The 19,377-nt window shown below is 40.8% G+C and overlaps 1 protein-coding gene across 1 annotated transcript; it reads left to right on the top strand.

Annotated features, from left to right (window-relative positions):
• The first annotated feature begins 1,249 nt into the window (after positions 1 to 1,249).
• On the top strand, positions 1,250 to 15,808 carry LOC140994908 (coiled-coil domain-containing protein 81-like). Its single transcript, XM_073464746.1, has 16 exons — positions 1,250 to 1,364; positions 1,531 to 1,592; positions 1,777 to 1,930; positions 2,850 to 3,034; positions 3,123 to 3,197; positions 3,282 to 3,453; positions 5,090 to 5,204; positions 6,077 to 6,170; positions 6,576 to 6,722; positions 7,963 to 8,061; positions 8,894 to 9,063; positions 9,173 to 9,251; positions 13,973 to 14,083; positions 14,835 to 14,944; positions 15,025 to 15,150; positions 15,400 to 15,808. Exons 1-16 carry the CDS (start codon positions 1,289 to 1,291, stop codon positions 15,536 to 15,538), a joined length of 1,914 nt encoding a protein of 637 aa, XP_073320847.1. The 5' UTR covers positions 1,250 to 1,288; the 3' UTR covers positions 15,539 to 15,808.
• The last annotated feature ends 3,569 nt before the right edge of the window (positions 15,809 to 19,377 follow it).

Genomic DNA, 19,377 nt, shown 5'->3' with positions numbered 1-19,377 from the left:
GAGTTTAAAAGCCTTCAGAAACATGTCCTGTCCTATGTTTACAGTAAATGTCGTAGTGTTTATTAAACATTTACAAACAGGCACTAACACATCAAAAAGCCTCAATAGCTCAGCATTAATGAACAAAGACGCCTTTCTCATGTAAAGTTTCATTCATGGTATCTGAATATTGCACGTGTAAAGAGGAAGCTGTTAGTGTCTTAGCAGTGTTTGGCAGCTGCTCCATCTCCTTCCAGCTCCATATCATACATTTATCCCTGCTGGGGTAACCCCCTGAAAACAACCTGGTTCGCCACTTCCGAGACAGCACCACTAATTTCCTCAATGGTTGACTAATGGTTGCCAAATAACCCATGATGATGATGAGGGTGAGCATCATCATCATGGGTTATTTTGGGTGATTTCAGACAGTTCTGTAGAAGACATGCAGCTGCCCTCACAGACAGTAACATGATGCAATAACATTTATGTGTAAAACCAGTGAAGTTTCAATTTAAGGACAAGCTGGTTCCTCAGAAGTGTACTTAAGAGTACTTGAGTAAAGGTACTTTCCTTTATTTACTATTATTACGTTCCTGTAATGACTATATTATTATTATTATTATTATTAATAATAAGTATTATTATTGCCATTATTATTATTTTCATTCATTAATAATTACTATAATAATAATTTTAACTATAATACTTTGAGGTACTTGTACTTCTATTTCTATTTTCTGGTAGCCTACTTTATACTTCCCCTCCACTGCATTTTAGAGGCAAATATTGTAGTTTTTACTCCACTACATTAGTTACTAGTTACTTTTCTCATTACATGCTGCATCAGTGCCAAATGAGTGCATGTTTATCGACAATCAGAATAAAAAGAAAACTCTGATTCCACTAATCAGAAGAAAAATGCTGAATATCGGACCTGATAATTGGCCATGCCAATTATCGATCCATACATAATTTACTTTTAATAACAGATGCTTTAAGAATGTTACTCTAGTACTATTTGTATGAGTGACTTTCACATTTACCACAGTAATATTTTAACACGATATCTTTACCGTGACTCCACTGTGACTTCTGGGTACTTCACACAGCTTTGCTGTATCCGCAGTGACAGAGAGACTCTACGACGCACCGGTGCGCTCTGGAGAGCCCTGCATTGCATTGCATTGCTAAGGGATACCGAGGCGCTCAGGTGCTCCGGAGATTGTAGACAAGCAGGACAAATACAGCAGAGAGTCGTTTTGAAGTGCTTCACCCTGTGAGGATTGTTCCGACGAGTTTTACAGAGATGACTGACATATTGCGGCTGGTATCAGAGGCGGACAGACGGACTTTACCGACTCTTTCCCAGCTGTCTGAAAACGGTCCGATAAAAACTTTTGTCTTCTGTAAACCAATGACACTTTGTTTACCTGTTCGTCCACCTGCTGCTAGTTTATATTCTGTGTATACAGAGCCAAGAAAGTGCGCATGTGCCTTTTACGACGTCTCCATGTCGCCAAATAACCAAACATCATGCGTTTTTTTCAGATATTAACTGTATCTGGGGCGATGTATCCGGCTACATTGAACGTCAGATGACCGTACAGAAGGTTAGTCTATCTGTCTGTCCGTCCGTCCGTCCGTCCATCCATCCATCCATCCATCCATCCATCCATCTATCTATCTATCTATCTATCTATCTATCTATCTATCTATCTATCTATCTATCTATCTATCTATCTAGTTGTCTGTCTGTCTGTCTAACTACCTACCTACCTACCTACCTTGTACTAGGGGGTCCACCTGGCAGGACTAGGGACCTTCACCTTCTCTCAGCAGAAGGTGGACACAGGAAACAAGTTCACAATGATCCAGAGACCCATCTTCCTCCTGGCCGGGAAGCTGGTCCAGTCTCTGGGTTTGAAGCAGGTCAGACCTCTGGCTGCAGGTGAGCACATTTTTAAACAAGAGCCACAATAACAAAAGCAAAAAATTACAGCCTATGTTGTGATATATATTGTAATTTAGGCTGTATAATAATGTTTTAAAATGCTTTAGGTGACCCTGTTCCTGTCTGGAAAATTGGTAGGGGAGTTATTGTTGTTGCTGATGGTAATCTTATTAAGAATTCAAATGTTTCAGTGTCCCTTTACAGCTGTTGATGGCATCATGGCAAAAGCCCTCAGTTGGACTTCAATAAATAATTCAAAATTCTGGGAAATACAGTCATTCACTCTCTTGCAGAGATTTAGATGAGAAGATTGATATCTTTCTTGTAAGGTAAATATGATGCTAAGCTAACACCTGCTACCTTAGCTTAGCATAAAAACTGGAACCAGGGGTAACTGTTAGCCTGGCACGGTCCAAACATAACAAAATCTTCCTACCATTACTTATTAATAAATGCATTGTCTCTTGTTTGTCAATTCTGTGCAAAACCAAAGTCTAAAAACACCAAATCACCATTTAACTGGTTCAGGACCAGCTGAGCAGAGCTTCAATAGATTTAAAGCTAAATGTCAAACTTTTTATTGGAAGCTGCTGTAAGTGTTGTTTTCTGAGCTAACGGCAGCTACAGTTAGCAGCAGTTAGCAGTTACTCTGGTGATATGCTGCCCCCTATTTGTTTTGAGTATGGATTCAACATGTGGCAAATTCTCACCTATTGCACCTTTACACACTTACTTGACAATAACTGAAGATGTTATGTAATACTACAGGGAAATAAGTAGCCTTCATTTACTATAAACAGGGAGGATATGCTGGAAAATCATAGCTGCCCTCATGACAATAGATACTCATTTGAAATTGTATGAATCTTAAAGGGAGGTGGATCAATCTCATTAACTGTGTGTGTCTCCTTTGCAGCAACACATCTACCAGTGGTGCAATTGAACTTTGCAGCTGTGTCACGAGAGACTCCGTTCAGTCGAGATGTGGTGGAGGGCTGCGTTAGAGAAACTCTCCTACTCCTCTTCAGAGCTTTGGCCTCTGAACAAAACGTGTTCCTCACCTTACAGGGAATCGGACTTTTGTCCTTTAAGAACAACAAGGTGCTCATACTGTATTTCTCATGCTGTGATTCACATTGTTTTCGACTATGACCGCTGTTTCGTTAATCTCATGTGATGTTATTGAAAGGTGCGGATGAAGTTCAACAGAGATTTTATAAATGCCATGGATGGAACTGGAAAACTGCTGTTAGCCTTTAACAACGTGAGTATAAAGAAGTGCATGCGTGTGTTTGTCTGAATGTACAGTAAGTGTTATTGCAGATCATGTGTACTTTTGCCCCCCCAGAGACCTGGCAGCAGCGTGTCTTTAATGTCGGGTGGACTGTCGAGGCTTCAGAGGCCACAGACTACTAACCCCATCACCCTGCCAACTGTCTGCTCTCCTCCGCCAGACAACAAAGCTGGTGACAAAGATCTGTGGAGCTTGTCACCAGCTCCAGACCAGAGGAATGCAGGAGGTGAGAGCTTTTTGCACAAGGCTGACAATTTGGGATTTGATTGTACTTTAATGAATCTAAATTAAGTATTGAATCAAATCCAAACCCTTTGAAATCTCTTATTAACTTTCTGCAAAAGAAAAAAAGTAATTTGTTCCTCACTGTGAGGATGATCTTGAGCAGCAGTGGCTGTAGAAGCTGAAATAAGCATGATGTGATGGAAATGGTAGTTCATGTTCATATGTCCATATGTGCGAAGGGCTTTAGCTGTTTGGAGGAGTGGATATTATCGATATTTTGGTGAATAAGTTTTATTTGATTTCTCGCTGAAATGTTAGCTGACTCTGGTATCTCTCTTTAAAATATGAACCTACATCCAAGGGCCAATTAGCATAGCTTTACATAGACTGGAAGGAGGGGAAAACCAGCCTGGCTCCGTCCACAGATAACAAAATCCCTCTATTAGCTCTTTTATACTTGCTTATGAAGAAATTTTATCTTGTTTGTTTAATATGTACCAAGAAAATAAGTGTATAAGACGATTTGTGATTTTACGGGGAGTTATGTGCAGAACTTTTTCTCAGGGCCCTGACACACCAGGCCAACGGTTGACTGTCGGCCAATGTCGGGGCTGTCGGGGAACATCTGTGACCCCAGTTTGTGTGGCGAGATTAGTGTGAAACAAGTGGCTAATGCTTCAGTAATCCGGAGCCCACCCTTTTCACTTTTTGAATGACGAATACTGACTACTGCCACCTGGTGGTTTCGGAGGTATTTCCTCTCATGCAGGCGCAGAAGATACGAGCTAGTTGGTCTTCAGCTGTCGTCTTTGCGGTGTGTTTAAGTGAAGCAATTTGGCCGAGGAACAGGTGACATGAGGCGACGCAACAGTCAGCCTTTGTCACTGCTGGTTCTTTGAAGATAAGGCTCGAGGAGGTTTTTGAATTCACAGGTCAGCTATTTTACCCTACTTCTAGCCTTTATGCTAAGCTAACCATTTCCTTGCCATAGCTTTACATTTGTCATACATTCATGAAGGCAGTAATCTATCTTCATCAGGAAAGTAAATATTTTCCAAAGTGTCAAACCGGTGTTTCCTCTACATTCATTCAGGAGTGGTGGACCACCACAATAAGAGCATTACCACAGCAGCTAGATAAAATGGGAAATTGAATAGTACAATCTAGATAACAAAACAAAAAAACACACATAGAACAAATAAAAGTGTATCTCCTGCCAGTACTGCTGCAAAACAATTACAGAGGAAACACTGCCAACTATTCATTTAAGCTGTGATCTTGCAGTTCAAGATGAACTGGTTGCACCAGCAGGTTGGGGTGGAGCCCTGTTTCAAACAAACCATAACTAAAGCTTTAAGTTTCTATTTGCTGCATCTAAAAAGCTGGTAATTGTGAAAGCTAGATAAGAGATTAGATAAGGCTTAAACATTGTACCAACTTGGAGCTGGCTACTGAAACTCTCTCTTCAAAACATAAGTAGCACAATATAGCAGGTTGAGATACAGAAATGAAAGTGTAACTATTGAGTGAGGAATGAAAGGATCAGTGATGATGGATGTGGAGCATGATAAGAGCGAGATAAGTGCAGTTACTTTTAGGAGCAGTGAACCCACTCAGAGTGTTGTGTGTCTCTACAGAAGTTCCCCAACAGAGAGAATCTAAATCCCATGAGACTCCGCAGCCTGCCAAGATGAAAGCTGTCAGCCTGACTAAAGAACTGAATCCAAAACCCCCAATGGAGGCCACAGACAAGTACTTCACACACAAAGACACACACAGAGAGACAGACAAGGACACACAATCAACAGAGAGGTTCAGTTTGCAGTGCACAGAGCTGTTGTTTGCAGGTGGATGAGTCAGTGAGAACTGAGAGCTCAGTGGTGGTCTTGTATTGTTACTGGCCTGAGGCCGCTTCCAGCCCCATCAATGATGCACAACAGGCTGTGGGACAGATTTCTCCTCTGTCATCACCTGCCTGCACCGTCAGCCTCCCCCAAGGTGCTTTACTTGAGTATTTCCACTTTATACTTATACTCCACTACATCTCAGGGGTAAATATTATACTTTTACTTCACTACATTTGTCTGACAGCTTTAGCTACTTTTCAGATTACCTTCCTGCCCAGTGAAGACCACACCTGCCGATGTGTTGAAGTTAAATGTTTGTGATAAACTGACAGTGTTGTAAAAAAAGTACCCATAAGTCATACTGGAGCAAAGGTCTTAAAGCGTCTGATGTTAAATGTACTTAAGTATCCAAAGTACAAGTAAAGTTAATTATGTACTGTATATACACTGTATACTATGGGACAACTGATTATCAGAAGTAGTGTTTTTTATCTGATTGTTGATCAAATATATTAATTTAATTAAAAAAAATAATTAAAGTGCTACTTTGGCTCTGTTGCAGCATGTAATCTGCAAAGTAACTAGTAACAAAAGTTATCAAATACATGTAGTGGAGTAAAAAGTTTAAAGTAGCAGAAAATGGAAATACTCAAGTGAAGTACCTCAAAATTGTACTTGTACTTGAGTACACGTACTTAGTTACATTCAATCACTAAAGAAGATGACACCAAACTGTACATGTACAGTATACAGTGGTAATGAATCTCTCACTCACAGGCCCAGCACCTCCATCTCACCAACAGAGGTCGCTCCCAAACTGAAGGCACCTCGTGTGAGTGTTAGCTGCTCTGGCCACGCCCGAGCTGGACAGGTGAGTGTGTGTGTGTAGGTGCAGTCATATATCTGTGTGCAAGTGCAGATCCAATCTATCTTTGATAGCATAGACTCTAAAAAAAAATTTAAAAAATAGACTCAAAGTGAGTGATTAGAATGAGATTTTATTGATATTACTCCAGTATAACGTTGCCCTGGGTCTACCTACCTCTTTGCTTTGACAGGCACCATCCTTTTGAGACCATGCAAGTAGAGCTTGACAGTACAATGCCAGATAAAGCTTTATTGCTTTTACAGGAGCACAGGTCTTTGTCAAAGAAGCTGTCGGGATGTAACCACACAAATGCATTCTCTACAAATTATTCATATTAGAATGCCTGTGCAGAAAATAATAAAAAATAACTAAACCACTATAATTATAATTTTCCTGTGGCCTTCATAGGAGCTGTGCTACCTGTGTATGCAGCGGGCCCAAAAAAATGCTCCAGTGTACCTGAGGGAGCAGCAGCAGGCAGAGGAGAAAGCTCAGGAGAAACTCTTACTGCTTAAGGAACAACTGAGAGACAAGCAGCACATGGCCGAAGAACAGGTAAGATAGATGGAACATTAAGTAAATGCTTGTGCCAGAAACCGCTCTGAAAAAACTTACAGTAGTACAACCAGTAACAACCAGTGGGTTCCCTGGGTGAGGGTCACACACTGGGACCAGTTTAAATTTAAGTGATACAAAATATAAAGCGTTTAAGGAGTATAAGCAAAAACCAGTGCCTAATGGAACAACAATAGAATTTCTTTTACAAAATTTGATTGCAGAAAATACTCACATGACATCAAACATCTCATTTAACTACTGTAAATCACCAGCTTGTTGCTGTTATAGTGGAAATGCATTGTGGGTTATATACACCTGGAGTGACACTTATAATGGCAGCAGGGAGGATGAGGGTCAACAATGCCATTGTCAGCATAGTAGCATCCTCATAATGACAATGCTAACCTGCTGATATTAGCATTTAGGCCACCATCTAAATTGAGCATGCTAACATTTGGTAATTAATGCAAACACAAGTAGGCCTACAGCTGAGTGCTGTAGAAATGTAAGTAGTTTTGCAGGCATTTGGTCATACACCAAACCTTTGTATAAAAATACATTTGGATCTGATGATGGCGACAAAAAGTATGGGGATGACCAGAGTTGACCAGAAGATGTAACTACATTAGCATCCCCAGAGCTATGCTGCTAGTGTGGTTAAAACTATAATTATGTTTGCCAAGTGGGCAAGGGACTTTCTCACCGTAAAAAAATATCTTAAAAGATTGTAAAATGCTTGAATAAATATAACCTTTTTATATTTTTTATAGGCTCTTTGTAAGGACCTATTTCATGCTGTCTGCTGCAGATTACTAAAGGTGGTTTGTGAGTGCCCTGGGATTTGTCAGGAAAAAGTAAAAGCTGCCATAAAAACTGCTTAACCAAACAAAAATGGAAAAGATTAAACATATTAAAAATTGAGGAGTAAAGGGTGGTTCCACACTGGTCAGGGCCAGAGAGCTGAGCAAACAGCTTTATCCCCTTGTGAGAACTGAAGTGAGGAACATGTGGAACATTATACATTCAAAATTAAACAACTTTAAGTGCATGTTGTTTTTGCCAACATTAACAAAATTCAATAAAACAGCCTCTAAAACAAATCAGTGTCCCTAAGAATTGATTAAGGAGCCAAAGAGAGTCATTTTGTTTACCCTGTGATGATGTGTTATGTTCTCAATGTCTTAGAATGAATACAAATAGAGTAAAAGGAGCCTGTTTCTTTGTGTTCATCTGGCAGGCAATGCTGAATGAGCAGCGTGAGCATGCAAAGCAGGTTGCAACATTCAACCTGCAAATGTCTGAGAAGAAAGAGAAGACTTACTGTCCTCTTTACCCTGTGAGTAGAACCTGGACATTCAAGTTTCAGTCTTTTTCAACAGAAGAGCAACTGTTTTATCTGTTTACAGTGCAGCCAAACACAAAAGAAGCCAACTGTCCTTTTCCTGTAACTATATTTCATGCTGCACACGGTGCAAATAGCTTTCAGCAATGAGAAGTGTAAGTGCTTCTAATAACTAAATGTGGTTTCTTCTTCCTGTTCCAATACTTCCTGAAACATTTAAAACTGTCCCACAACACATTTTTGATTAACCATCATGCTGCTGCTAACCTCGGTGTCAAATGTCAGTCAGGTAGATAAGTGTAGCATGCACGCAATGGAAAGCCCCTGCTTTCGTGCAGAACATCATGGACTTGCCTTGCATGGTCACTTTGACAGTAATTTCGTTGGCAAATGTCAGGCGTTCATTTCATGTCTGCACCGTCACAAGCAGAAACAAGGAAGTGAGTGTGGTGATGTACATGAATGGCTGAACATTTTGCATGGTGGACCGCTATGATTGGAAAAACTTGTGGGAAGCTATGACTGTTGGTCAAATTTGCAGTGATCGGACAAAATGACAAGGTTGCGCTGGTCATAAGGATTGCTTGAATTTGGGTAATTGTTGTGATTGTGTGGTGTATACTAGAGAGCTCTTTGAATGTGAAGAAGCAGCAGTGGGATGTTTGATTTAACCGAATACAGTTCTGATAGTCTGTGCGAGGGTTAATAGTAAAATTACTTTAAAAACATTAAACCATACTTTAAAACTCTTGTCACTCACTGCATCTTTTTAGAGTAACAGCAGCTTGTTAAAATTCAGTGTCTTCTCTGGGCTTCATGTGTTCAGACTTCATTCATCTTCCCGACTCGGCCCCTTACTCCTGTCAGGAGGATTCAGCAGCATCGTTACATGAACGAGCTTCAGAGTCAGATAGAGAGCCGGCGGCAACACGAGGTTCGAGACCAGCAGACCCGTCTCCTCATGGAGCATCTAGACCAGGTCCAGCTGGTCCAGGAGTGAGTCTGTGACAACGGTACTGCTCAGGCATTTCAGATAATCATCTGTGGTGATAACTAGTGTGTCATCTGTTGTGTGTGTATGTGTGCGTGTGTGTTTGTGTTTTAGGTTAGCTTTGCAGAAGGCTCAAAAGCTCCAGCAGAAACACGAGAGAACTAAGCACTACAAGAGGGCTCTGGACACTCAGGCAAGAATATGCCACACAAAGCTGACTTTCAGACTTGACATTTTGCAAATGATGGTGTTCCCATACGCTCACTGTTGATCACCAGTGACAGTACGAGCAGAGTAGGTTATGTTAGATTATTTCTCAGAGAACAATTAGAAAATAGTTGTCAATTCAACGTTATAGGTAAACCAGTTTCGAATTATTATTGAAAAGAAGACACAGCCATCTTTTTAGTCTGGGATTGGTTACTTTTTGTCAGGCCTGGACGAAAATGAGGACTCAGATGCAGAGGATATCACTTATAAGCACACTTTATTGAATTCGGCTCCTTCTTTGAAGAGTGACAAATGAATATGCTATGAAACACTTACTATATCTCTGAGGCCTGGCTAGAAAATCACGGAAGAACAAAACTTCCAAAAGGAGGGAAAACACTCATAAAAGGGAGGGACAATAAACACTAGAAACAAGGAAAACAGAAGACTAGACTATAAATCAAAAACTCTCTCAAGGAGGAAAACAAAAGGCTAGATCAAAACTCAAAACGCTCCCGAAGGAGGAAAACCAAACCTAAGATAAAAGGGACAAAAGAAAACGGCTCACCAAAACAGGAGGCTCTACAACTATCTAACACTATCTAACACAAAATCACTCCAAACGGGAGGACAGAAAACAGTTACAACAAAATACAAAACAAACCCTAAACTAGAAAATATTATCAAACAAAAAATCACTCTTAAAGAGGAAGCAGAAAACAACTTACGTGAAGAATAAATTCTCTTGGCAAAACTGACTATGACTATGATTCAGGGCTTGGGTGCACGGACTAGGACGAAACACTTTGGCACAAGACAAAGGGAAGACGCCGACTATAAACACATGCGGGAAATGGGGAACAGGTGGAAACGATCAGGGATCAGGTGAGACAATCAGACCGGTGACACATGAGGAAGAGCAAGTGACCTGAAACGAGAGGAGAATTAGATTTCAAAATAAAACAGGAAGTAACGAGACAAAAAACCCAAGACAAGACAAACCTCACCGCGGTGTGACACTTTTTTTGTTACAAAAAGAGTAATTATCTAGTTGTTAAAGGAGTAGTTCACTCTAAAACAAAATTCAGTCATTATCGACTCACCCTCATGCCGACGATAAGTCCGGTGTAGTTTCTTATTCCTCAAAGTGCAGCTGGAGACCCGCGGGGGTACCCTCCTGCAGCAAAAATCTATATAACGAGCATAAGTGGCACCCGAGACGAAAAGGTCCATAAAACTACACAAAAACTTTGTAATATCCCTCCATACTGCTCGTCCACTGCAATCCAAGTGTCCTGAAGTGGCGACATCCAGAGTTTACTCGGAACGACGTCATTTAGTACATTTTTCTAGCCTAAACAGTCACTATACTATATCTGCCTGGAGGCACGCTCCGCGTTCACGCGAGACTCCCTCACAGCCGATTACACTACGGAAGCCGCGCCGGTGTCGGCGTGTTCGTTTGTTTGAGTGAAGACATACAACGACGTTCCGTTTAACTATTTATTTAGAATTGTATCATTAAGCAAGCATGATCATGGACCTTTCTCTGTTAGACAAATCACAGTCAGCGGATTGCTGTTACTCTGTAACCCATCGCCCAGAAAAAGATTACTTCCTATCAAGATCCCAATGATCTTAACGGGACTACATAAAACTTAATTCTCTGAATTTTTTGGGACTTCCACCCTGAGGAAATTCAAACCTAATCTGTTTACTTCCTGTCAAGATCTTAATGATCTTAACGGGACTACTTATCTATTGATTAGTTTTTAGAGACTCAAACTCAGGGACTTTAAACCTTCGTTCTTTTTGGGCCTTCCACCCTGAGGAATTTCAACCTTGATCTGATTACTTCCTATCAAGATCCTAATGATCTTAACGGGACTACCTAAAACTTAATTCTCTGAATTTTTTGGGACTTCCACCCTGAGGAAAATTCAAACCTAATCTGTTTTACTTCCCGAATGGGACTACCTGGTCACTAATTTTTTAGAGATTCAAACTCAAGGACCTTTGCCCTGTACTCTTTCTCGGCATTAAGGACGTTAATGATACAATTCTTTCAACATGTAACTCAGCATAGCTTTCTATAATTTCGATATACTTTTATGTCAAATAACCTTACCTCCTCCTCACTCACATTGATTTGTTTATTGCCAATATGCAGAATTTGGTTTAGTATAATAACAGGTTTCTGCTTGCTTACCTTTAGTTTGGGGCCCCCTGTGAGTGTTGAGGAGTCCGGTCGTCCGACTCTGACACGGCGGAAAAGTCTGCTCGTCTCAGGCCCAATGTGGATCATGTCTCCTTTTTTCAAATCACGTCGGGTCTCCTTTTCTCAAATCACGTCGGGGTCACCAAAATTGTCAGCGTGTTCGTTTGTTTGAGTGAAGACATACAACGACGTTCCGTTTAACTATTTATTTAGAATTGTATCATTAAGCAAGCATGATCATGGACCTTTCTCTGTTAGACAAATCACAGTCAGCAGATTGCTGTTACTCTGTAACCCATCGCCCAGAAAAAGATGGAGATATTCACTTTACAATAACAGTTGTATTTTGCAGTTGAGGTGTTGTAACTTCTCATTGGTCAAAAAGGTGAGGAGGCCGTGGTCTAGACTTTGGCTCTCCTTTTGTTGGTGCACAGGCGGGTCCCAGCCTCTTGGCAACACGATTCCTCCAATCCGTGAAGACATCGCCCTGTGGAAAGACCCTCCCTCTTCCTGTTCTCTTCCTGTCTCATCCTGCACTGCTCTGCAGTACTTTGAGTTCCTCTAAGTCACACTTGCTATCATTCCACAGACAGATAGCGTTCACTACAAGGTCATCATGTGCAGGCAACTTTGTTACAGAGACAAAGGCAGCTGTGTTCTCTCTCTCGTCTTGGCTTGTTTCTCCAATGTCTTAACCCTTCATAACATGGGGTCAATGCTTGTATCAATCTCATCAATCAACAGGATAAGTACAGCTCTATATGGGGACATCATTAAGTGAACAATGTGAAGTAGCGTATGACTGGTGGAGAAAAACTATTGTATCTCAACACCGGACAAGATGAGCGAGACTCGCGATAGATACACACCGGTATTTACTTCCTGCTTTGAGCAACCGAGCGACACACAAACACAAGAGGGATCTGCCTGCACTAGTGATTTGAAACTTTGACACTCACAGCAGGATATAAATACCGGTGTGTATCTATCGCGAGTCTCGTTCATCTTGTCCGGCGCGGCTTCCGTAGTGCAATCGGCTGTGAGGGAGACTCGCGTGAACGCAGAGCATGCCTCCAGGCAGATATAGTATAGTGACTGTTTAGGCTAGAAAAATGTACTAAATGACGTCGGTTCAAGTAAACTCTGGATGTCGTCACTTCAGGACACTTGGATTGCAGCAGACGAGCAGTATGGAGGAATATTATAAAGTTTTTGTGTAGTTTTATGGACCTTTTCGTCTCGGACACCATTTACGCCCGTTATATGGATTTTTGCTGCCGGAGGGTACCCCCGCGGGTCTCCAGCTGCACTTTGAGGAATAAGAAACTACACCGGACTTCTCATCGGCATGAGGGTGAGTCAATAATGGCTGAATTTCGTTCTAGAGTGAACTATTCCTTTAATGTTTTTTTCTTTAAATATTAACATGTTTTACTGTAATTTGCAGCAAGTATTGGAGAATACACAGTGATTCGTTTTCATTTTTATGTTTTATCCATAACTATTGTTTGGTTAACAAAATAAGCCTGGTGTTGGCACTTTAAATATATATTCTGACAGTGCTTATTTATGAAGAATCTCAGTTCTAAATATGGATGATGAAGGATGTCCACATGTGCTGTTGTGTTGTTCAGGCTGATGAAGGTTGTAGGTCAAAGGAAGGCAGCAGAGTAAAGCTACCGCCCATCCTGCCAGTCAAGGGCCGGAGTGCAGGCGGGTTGCCCTTCACGCGAATACTAGAACATACTGTATGTCTTATATGATCTGTCACATATTAGGTTCTAAGTTTAACATTAAACTCTACTATGAAAATTGTGAAACAGGATCTGGTTACTTGGTTTATTGCAGCATACTGTGTTAGAGTTTGGTCATTGCTTCTCTTAAACTTCCTGTTAAATAATCTTGTTCTGGCAACAGAACTCATTAAAAAGAAAGAAAGAAGAAATAAATTCTCTGAACGACAACAACAGGGCTTTCAGGGAAGTTACTGGTCTTCTATAGACTGCTTCTTTGCACAAGGCGGTTGAAGGATACATAAACCAGTACCAACATAACAAACCCAAACTTCTGACTGCACTGTTGGTGGTGGAGTTGCATTGTGGGTAATGTCCGCTCCAGATTTTGAGGAAGAAGAATGCATTATATAAAAACAATGTATTGGATTGTGCTGCAATGATTTTAATGTCCATTTACTGTCCGTTGTGAATAAAATTCATGCCAGCTGTTCTACTGGTGGACCAAAATGATGCTTGTGTCCTATGTTCAACATGCTCAGGTGCTGCGTGTGTCTCATCAATTTCACAGAGAACTTGATTTACAAAATTCCTCAATATTTTTTGGAATATCAACAAACAGCAACAAAATTTTCATTTGGCTTTATTTTGATCTCTTGGGTGAGAAAAGCCACATCCAGCACAGGGGGAGTTTTTTTGCATGATCCGCTCTGTGTTAATCTACATCTAAAATGAATCTGTTCTGTCCTTTAGGTGGGAGATAAGAAGTACACAGACCCTCCAGAGTGTCAGGCTGACAACTGTGGGTTCAACCGCAGTGAGACATCAGCCAGTAACACCGAGGGCCGAGAGAGGGCGCAGAAGGTCACCTCTGTTTCTGATTGCTGCCATAAACATTGTTTTTCAGTCATAGCCTTATCCAGATGTCAGAAATAACCACAGTCAAAGATGTTTAATTATATTGAAAGTGTCGGCTTTGTTTTGTAGTGGAAGAGGTACTGGGATCCCTGACTTAAAGGTGCAAAATGTCTGAATTGACTGATTTTTCATACTCAAAAAAGCATATCACCAGAGTAACCATGAACTCAACATAATGTCAAAATGTTTTAAACTGAAATTAAGTAAGCAGTAAAACTACAGTGTAAAAATACTCTAAGAGGTAAAAGTCCTGCATTTGAAATTTTACATAATTAAAAGTACAGAGGTAATAACAACAAAATGTAGTAAAAGTATCAAAAGCAACATTAAACTATGCCAACCATGTTATATTATTATATGTATTATATTGTTGCTATTAATAGCACTGATGCATCAACATGTAAGCAGCAGTTTCATGTTGTATCTGGCTGAGGTTTGGCAATAGGGATGGCTTAATCTTTAAACGTCCATCAGATTTTATTTATCTGAGCTTTGTATAAAATCTTAACCAGCATTTAGTGGAGCAAAAAGTACAATATACAAAAAAAAGGTACAATATTTCACTCCGAGATGTTGTGACCTTGAAGCATCAAGCAGCATAAGTACAGTACTTGAGTACTTTAACAGGCCAACAAATATTTTCAGGCCACTAAGACGCTTCTTTAAATTGATGTGGTTTCATTCTACATGCTGGTAGCTCTTCCAGGTAAACTTCAGTGCTGCCACTCAGAGGAAAAAGGAAGAACTTTACAACCGTCAAGAGCAGCTGGAGAAGGCGAGAGAAATTCTGAAACAAAACAAAATGGAGTGAGTAAAGAAAGTTGGAAGTGAAAGAGATACCAATGAGAATGTGTAAACTATAGTAGATTGATATGTTTCCTGTCCAGGTTACTACTGGATCGCATTAATCACTTTGAGAAGAGGAGGGACATCAGTAAGTCACTGGAGGACGAGTGGAGTCGCACTACGAGGCTCAAACACCAACGAGAGGAAGAGGAGAGGCGCTTTCTGAGGTGTGTGGATGTAGGATCGCCCTGAGCCACCATCAGCATTTACCCATGCATTTACATCTGTTCATCTATTCATAGTGCTGTAATTAAAAGTCAAAGTTCAAATTCAAAAGACAAATTTGAAGGTCAGAACTGCCACAACACTCATCTGATTGCGATCTACTGTACTTTGACTTAGATGGTACATCACGGCCTTCGTCATTCATACAGGACGACATGATTTCCTGCTTTGTTCTGTCTCCCTGTGGTCAGGTCCGCTGGTCAGCTCCTGGTAGATAAGCTTGAAGAGTACAGGCGCTGCTGCCAGTGTAAGAGGAGGACCACCAACTGTGGAGAGACCAACATCTGGAAAGACTCCCACTACCTCTCTGGCTCCCAGTTCATGATCTGATGAGCAGTGGAGCCTACAGCAGCACTTGAACATCGGTACCTCACAAACTAAACAGGACCTCAACCCTCGTAACTCATCATGTGACGGCAACTAAAGATTGAATTTACAAGTTAAGTGTTATTGAAGCATACTTGGATGTTTTGGTGTGTACTGTCCTCAGTCTGTGGAGTTCATATTTGTTGCTCTTTTATTTTCCCTAGTATATGGTTGTTTTTGGTATTTGTATGTACTCACCCACAACATATTCAGTCAATAAAATATTTACACATATACACTGATGGTAGAGGCCGGCTGCTCATCAGGGGGAATTAAGTGCTTCCTACGCACTATTTTCTTTCTACCAAAATGCTGTAGAAGGAAGCTTGCATCTACTCATTGACCAGACATCGTCATCACTGACATTAATGGCTTCCTTCTTGGTGGGGTTGTAACGTCAGCTAACTTGGTCAGCTTGCCTCTAGTTCATGAGTAGATGCACACTTCCTTCTGTGTGGTGATACAGAATGAAAATAGTTCCTACATGAAACTGCTCACAACAAGGTCTGTGGGTTATCTTGAGGAACCCGGTCATGATTTCTGGGAAGAGACATTTTTCAAGTTTTTCAAATATATATACACCTATCAGCCACAACATTAAAACCACTGACAGGTGACGTGAATAACATTGATCATCTCATCACAATGCGATGTTCTGCTGGGAAACCTTGGGTGCCACCCATCCAAACACTGTTGTGGACTAACTACACCCCCTCATCACAACAACGCTACCCGATGGCAGTGGCCCCCCAGCAGGACAATGTGCCCTGACACACTGCAAACACTGCGCAGGAACAGCTCGAGGAACACAATAAAGGGCCCAAGGTGTTGACCGGGCCTCCAAATTCCCCAGATCCCAATCTGATCGAGCATCTGTAAGATGTGCTGGAGCAGGTCTGATCCATGGAGGCCCCACCCCCCAACATACAGTTGTTTTGGTTGCACAAGGGGAACCTTCACAAGCGGAATGCAATCTAGTTGCATTATATTCAAAAGACATCTCTACGGCCGATATCGCCAATACTCAGCAACTCACACCAAAACAATCTAGATGATAAATAGCACTACAGACAATAAAAAATATATTTTCTTATTTCGGGAAGAACTGTCCCTTTAAGTATTTTATATTAAAAAAAAGAGGAATTAGCATCAGTAATCAACTTACAATCAACAAGCAAAGCCTTATGTCATTTAGCATACACCGTGTATGCTGCACGAGATTCAGGTTGTATAAATAAAACTGACTTGACCCCAGCAAAACATTTGGTCAAGGCACACAGCAAATTAAAATATATTTCCCTCAAAACATCAAACGCAATAAGCCTCTTTTTTGGCTTTACCTGCACACCTGTTGTTTCTGTGTGTGTGTTTCTTGAGGTTTAACCCTTCATGCTCACATTCATTTTTTATTTTGTAAAGTGAAAACGGATAAGTAAACAAACAAAGTTCTGTGGTTCTCGTTTAGTTTGGTCACAAGGCACAGTGTATCAATGTGGGACTGTGCACTTTTCAGAGAAGCTAATCGCTAAGTAACTACTGTAGTTAGCATGTAACCTGCATAAGGGCTTCGATGCAGTTTGCAACAAACAAGAATCCTCATCTTTACTCAGTGCAGTCTATGAGAGAATAAAGCAGGCTAGGTCATGTTAAGTTTTTTGACTGTGAAGTTTTCTTCTTAAAAGGCAAAGTAACATGGCTGTTATGATAAAATGATATTTTTAGATTCTGAAAAGCTTTGGAAATTCATGTTTTTTGTCAGTACCTGTCCTTGTCCTAGGACTTCACATACTTTGAAGGTTGGCTGTCCCGTCTCTGACCCTGACAAGTAATGAGAGAATGTGTTTGCTAGAATACACACATACAGAGAAGTACATTATTTACAGAGCGATCAAATGCAAGAGGACCCCAAAAGGCCTCATGTTTCTGAACACTGTGAGGATAAAAGAAGCAAAACACAAGTTGTCATAAATCATTGTTGTTTTCTTTATAAATGTTGATTGGATTAATCAAATTGGAGCAAAGAGAAAGTGAAGAAAATAAAAGAAGATGAGGATGAAAGAAGGTATGCGTCTTTCATATGGGAGTGTATGCAGTTTCTCTGGATGATAAATGTGTTGCAGGATCATGACAAGATTCTTCTGGCTGAAGTCCCAGTTCTCTGTGAAGCCAAAACTCCCTTTTTAATCAGTTCATGGAGGCATTTTGAAGGTCTTTGTACTGAAACAGATGCACAATTAACTGCCCCACACACTCCAGCTGATTAATGTGCTAACTGGGAGATACATTGTGTGTATGGACGAAGAGATGTGTGTGTTTGTGGCTGCATGTGTGTGAGACATATCTCAAAGTTTATAAAAATGATCTGATGAGATATGCACGGGGAAATCCAGACGCAAGTCAGAGATAAAGTCATAAAAGTGCAAAAACTAAACCAAATGCTGTCAAATACTCCCATGTCTCTGTGGTCCTCTGCCTCAAGTGTTTGGATGTGACTGTGCATGACCCACCCATCTCAAGCAAAGTCCAGTGGTGTGTTATTGTAGGGATTTAACAAGCCCATGTTGAATCTCCCATAAGTATTGTTCCAATACTCTCAAAACTCAAGTGGACTTGTTCGAGATCAACCCTTGAAGAGGAAACGACCTATGTTCATTGTGAACATAAGCATGCTGCTGTTTGGACTTGTGCTCAAGGAAAAATGTGTTTAAAAGTCTAATTTGTAAGAAAGTCGATTTTTGAGTCTCATTCTCAACTTCAAATACTGAAACTTTGGGTTGGAAGCCGACCCGACCTGCAATCCAAAAGCATCAGAATTTGACGCGTTGGGAATGAGACTAAAAAAAATCAACTCTCTTAAAAATTGGACCTTTAAATGGACCCCGAAATAAGAAGTACATATTTTTCCTCTTACCTATACTGCTATTTATCCATCTAGACTGTTTTTATTTAAGTTGCAGCGTTTGACTCTTCTAGACTCTCCAAATGTTATTGGACCAAATGGATCAAGCTATGATAGTGAAACGAGCTGAGAGGAAAAATGTATGCACTGATTTAAGTTTTTTCTGGGCCACAGTGCGTGGAGTGACGATGTAATGACATGGCTTGGCCACTACAACAACTGGCTTCAAAGCCTAGCACTCTTTCTGGGGGCTTGGGAGGAAGTCATTTATGTTTCCATCCTGCGCTGTCACGAACACAAACCTCTTGTCCATGAGTGGAGGGATGCTTTCTTCTGTGCGATGATACTGTTGGGATATAGTTCAGTAGAAAGAAAATAGTTCCTACATGAACCTGCTCACAACAAGGTCTGTGGATTATCTTGAGTAACTGGGTGATGATTGTTGTAAAGAGACATTACTGTTGAGTTTTAGAAGCAGAGTACCGTCTAGTTCCATCATACTCGAGAGAAGACAGACATCTCAATCGCCGATATCTCCAAAACTCCACAACTCACCCCAAAACAAGTTGGATAAATTGCACAACAGGTAAGTAGAAAAACATGTATTCTTGATTTTGGGGTGAACTGTCCCTTTAAGTTAAAGTCTACTAATCTTGTTTCTAGCAGAGATCACGTCCTCTCCTGTTGTCTTTTGGACTTCAAAGTTTTAAATACTGAGGATTAAAGACTTGAAATCAGTGACACAAACATTAGTTGTGTGTGGACTCATCACTGTCTTTAGTTAGGCTCATTGAGGGTATGTCGTCTAAGCTGAGTCATTGGAGTGCACTGTAGGGCCATTAGAGGGGTGGAGGGCACCGCCTCATGGGGCATCTGTGCTCCCCTCTGAGAAGCAGACAGCAGG

This window comes from Pagrus major, chromosome 4, assembly GCF_040436345.1.
Source record: "Pagrus major chromosome 4, Pma_NU_1.0".
Lineage (NCBI taxonomy): Eukaryota > Metazoa > Chordata > Actinopteri > Spariformes > Sparidae > Pagrus > Pagrus major.
Note: the sequence above shows the minus strand (reverse complement) of the source record. Positions and strands in the feature narration are given on the sequence as shown.

Coding starts and splice junctions, on each gene's coding strand:
- LOC140994908 (XM_073464746.1), top strand. CDS start 1,289: ATGACTGACATATTGCGGCTGGTATCAGAGGCGGACAGACGGACTTTA. Junction 1,931..2,849: donor GGTCAGACCTCTGGCTGCAG/GTGAGCACATTT, acceptor TCTCCTTTGCAG/CAACACATCTACCAGTGGTG. Junction 3,198..3,281: donor TGCTGTTAGCCTTTAACAAC/GTGAGTATAAAG, acceptor TTGCCCCCCCAG/AGACCTGGCAGCAGCGTGTC.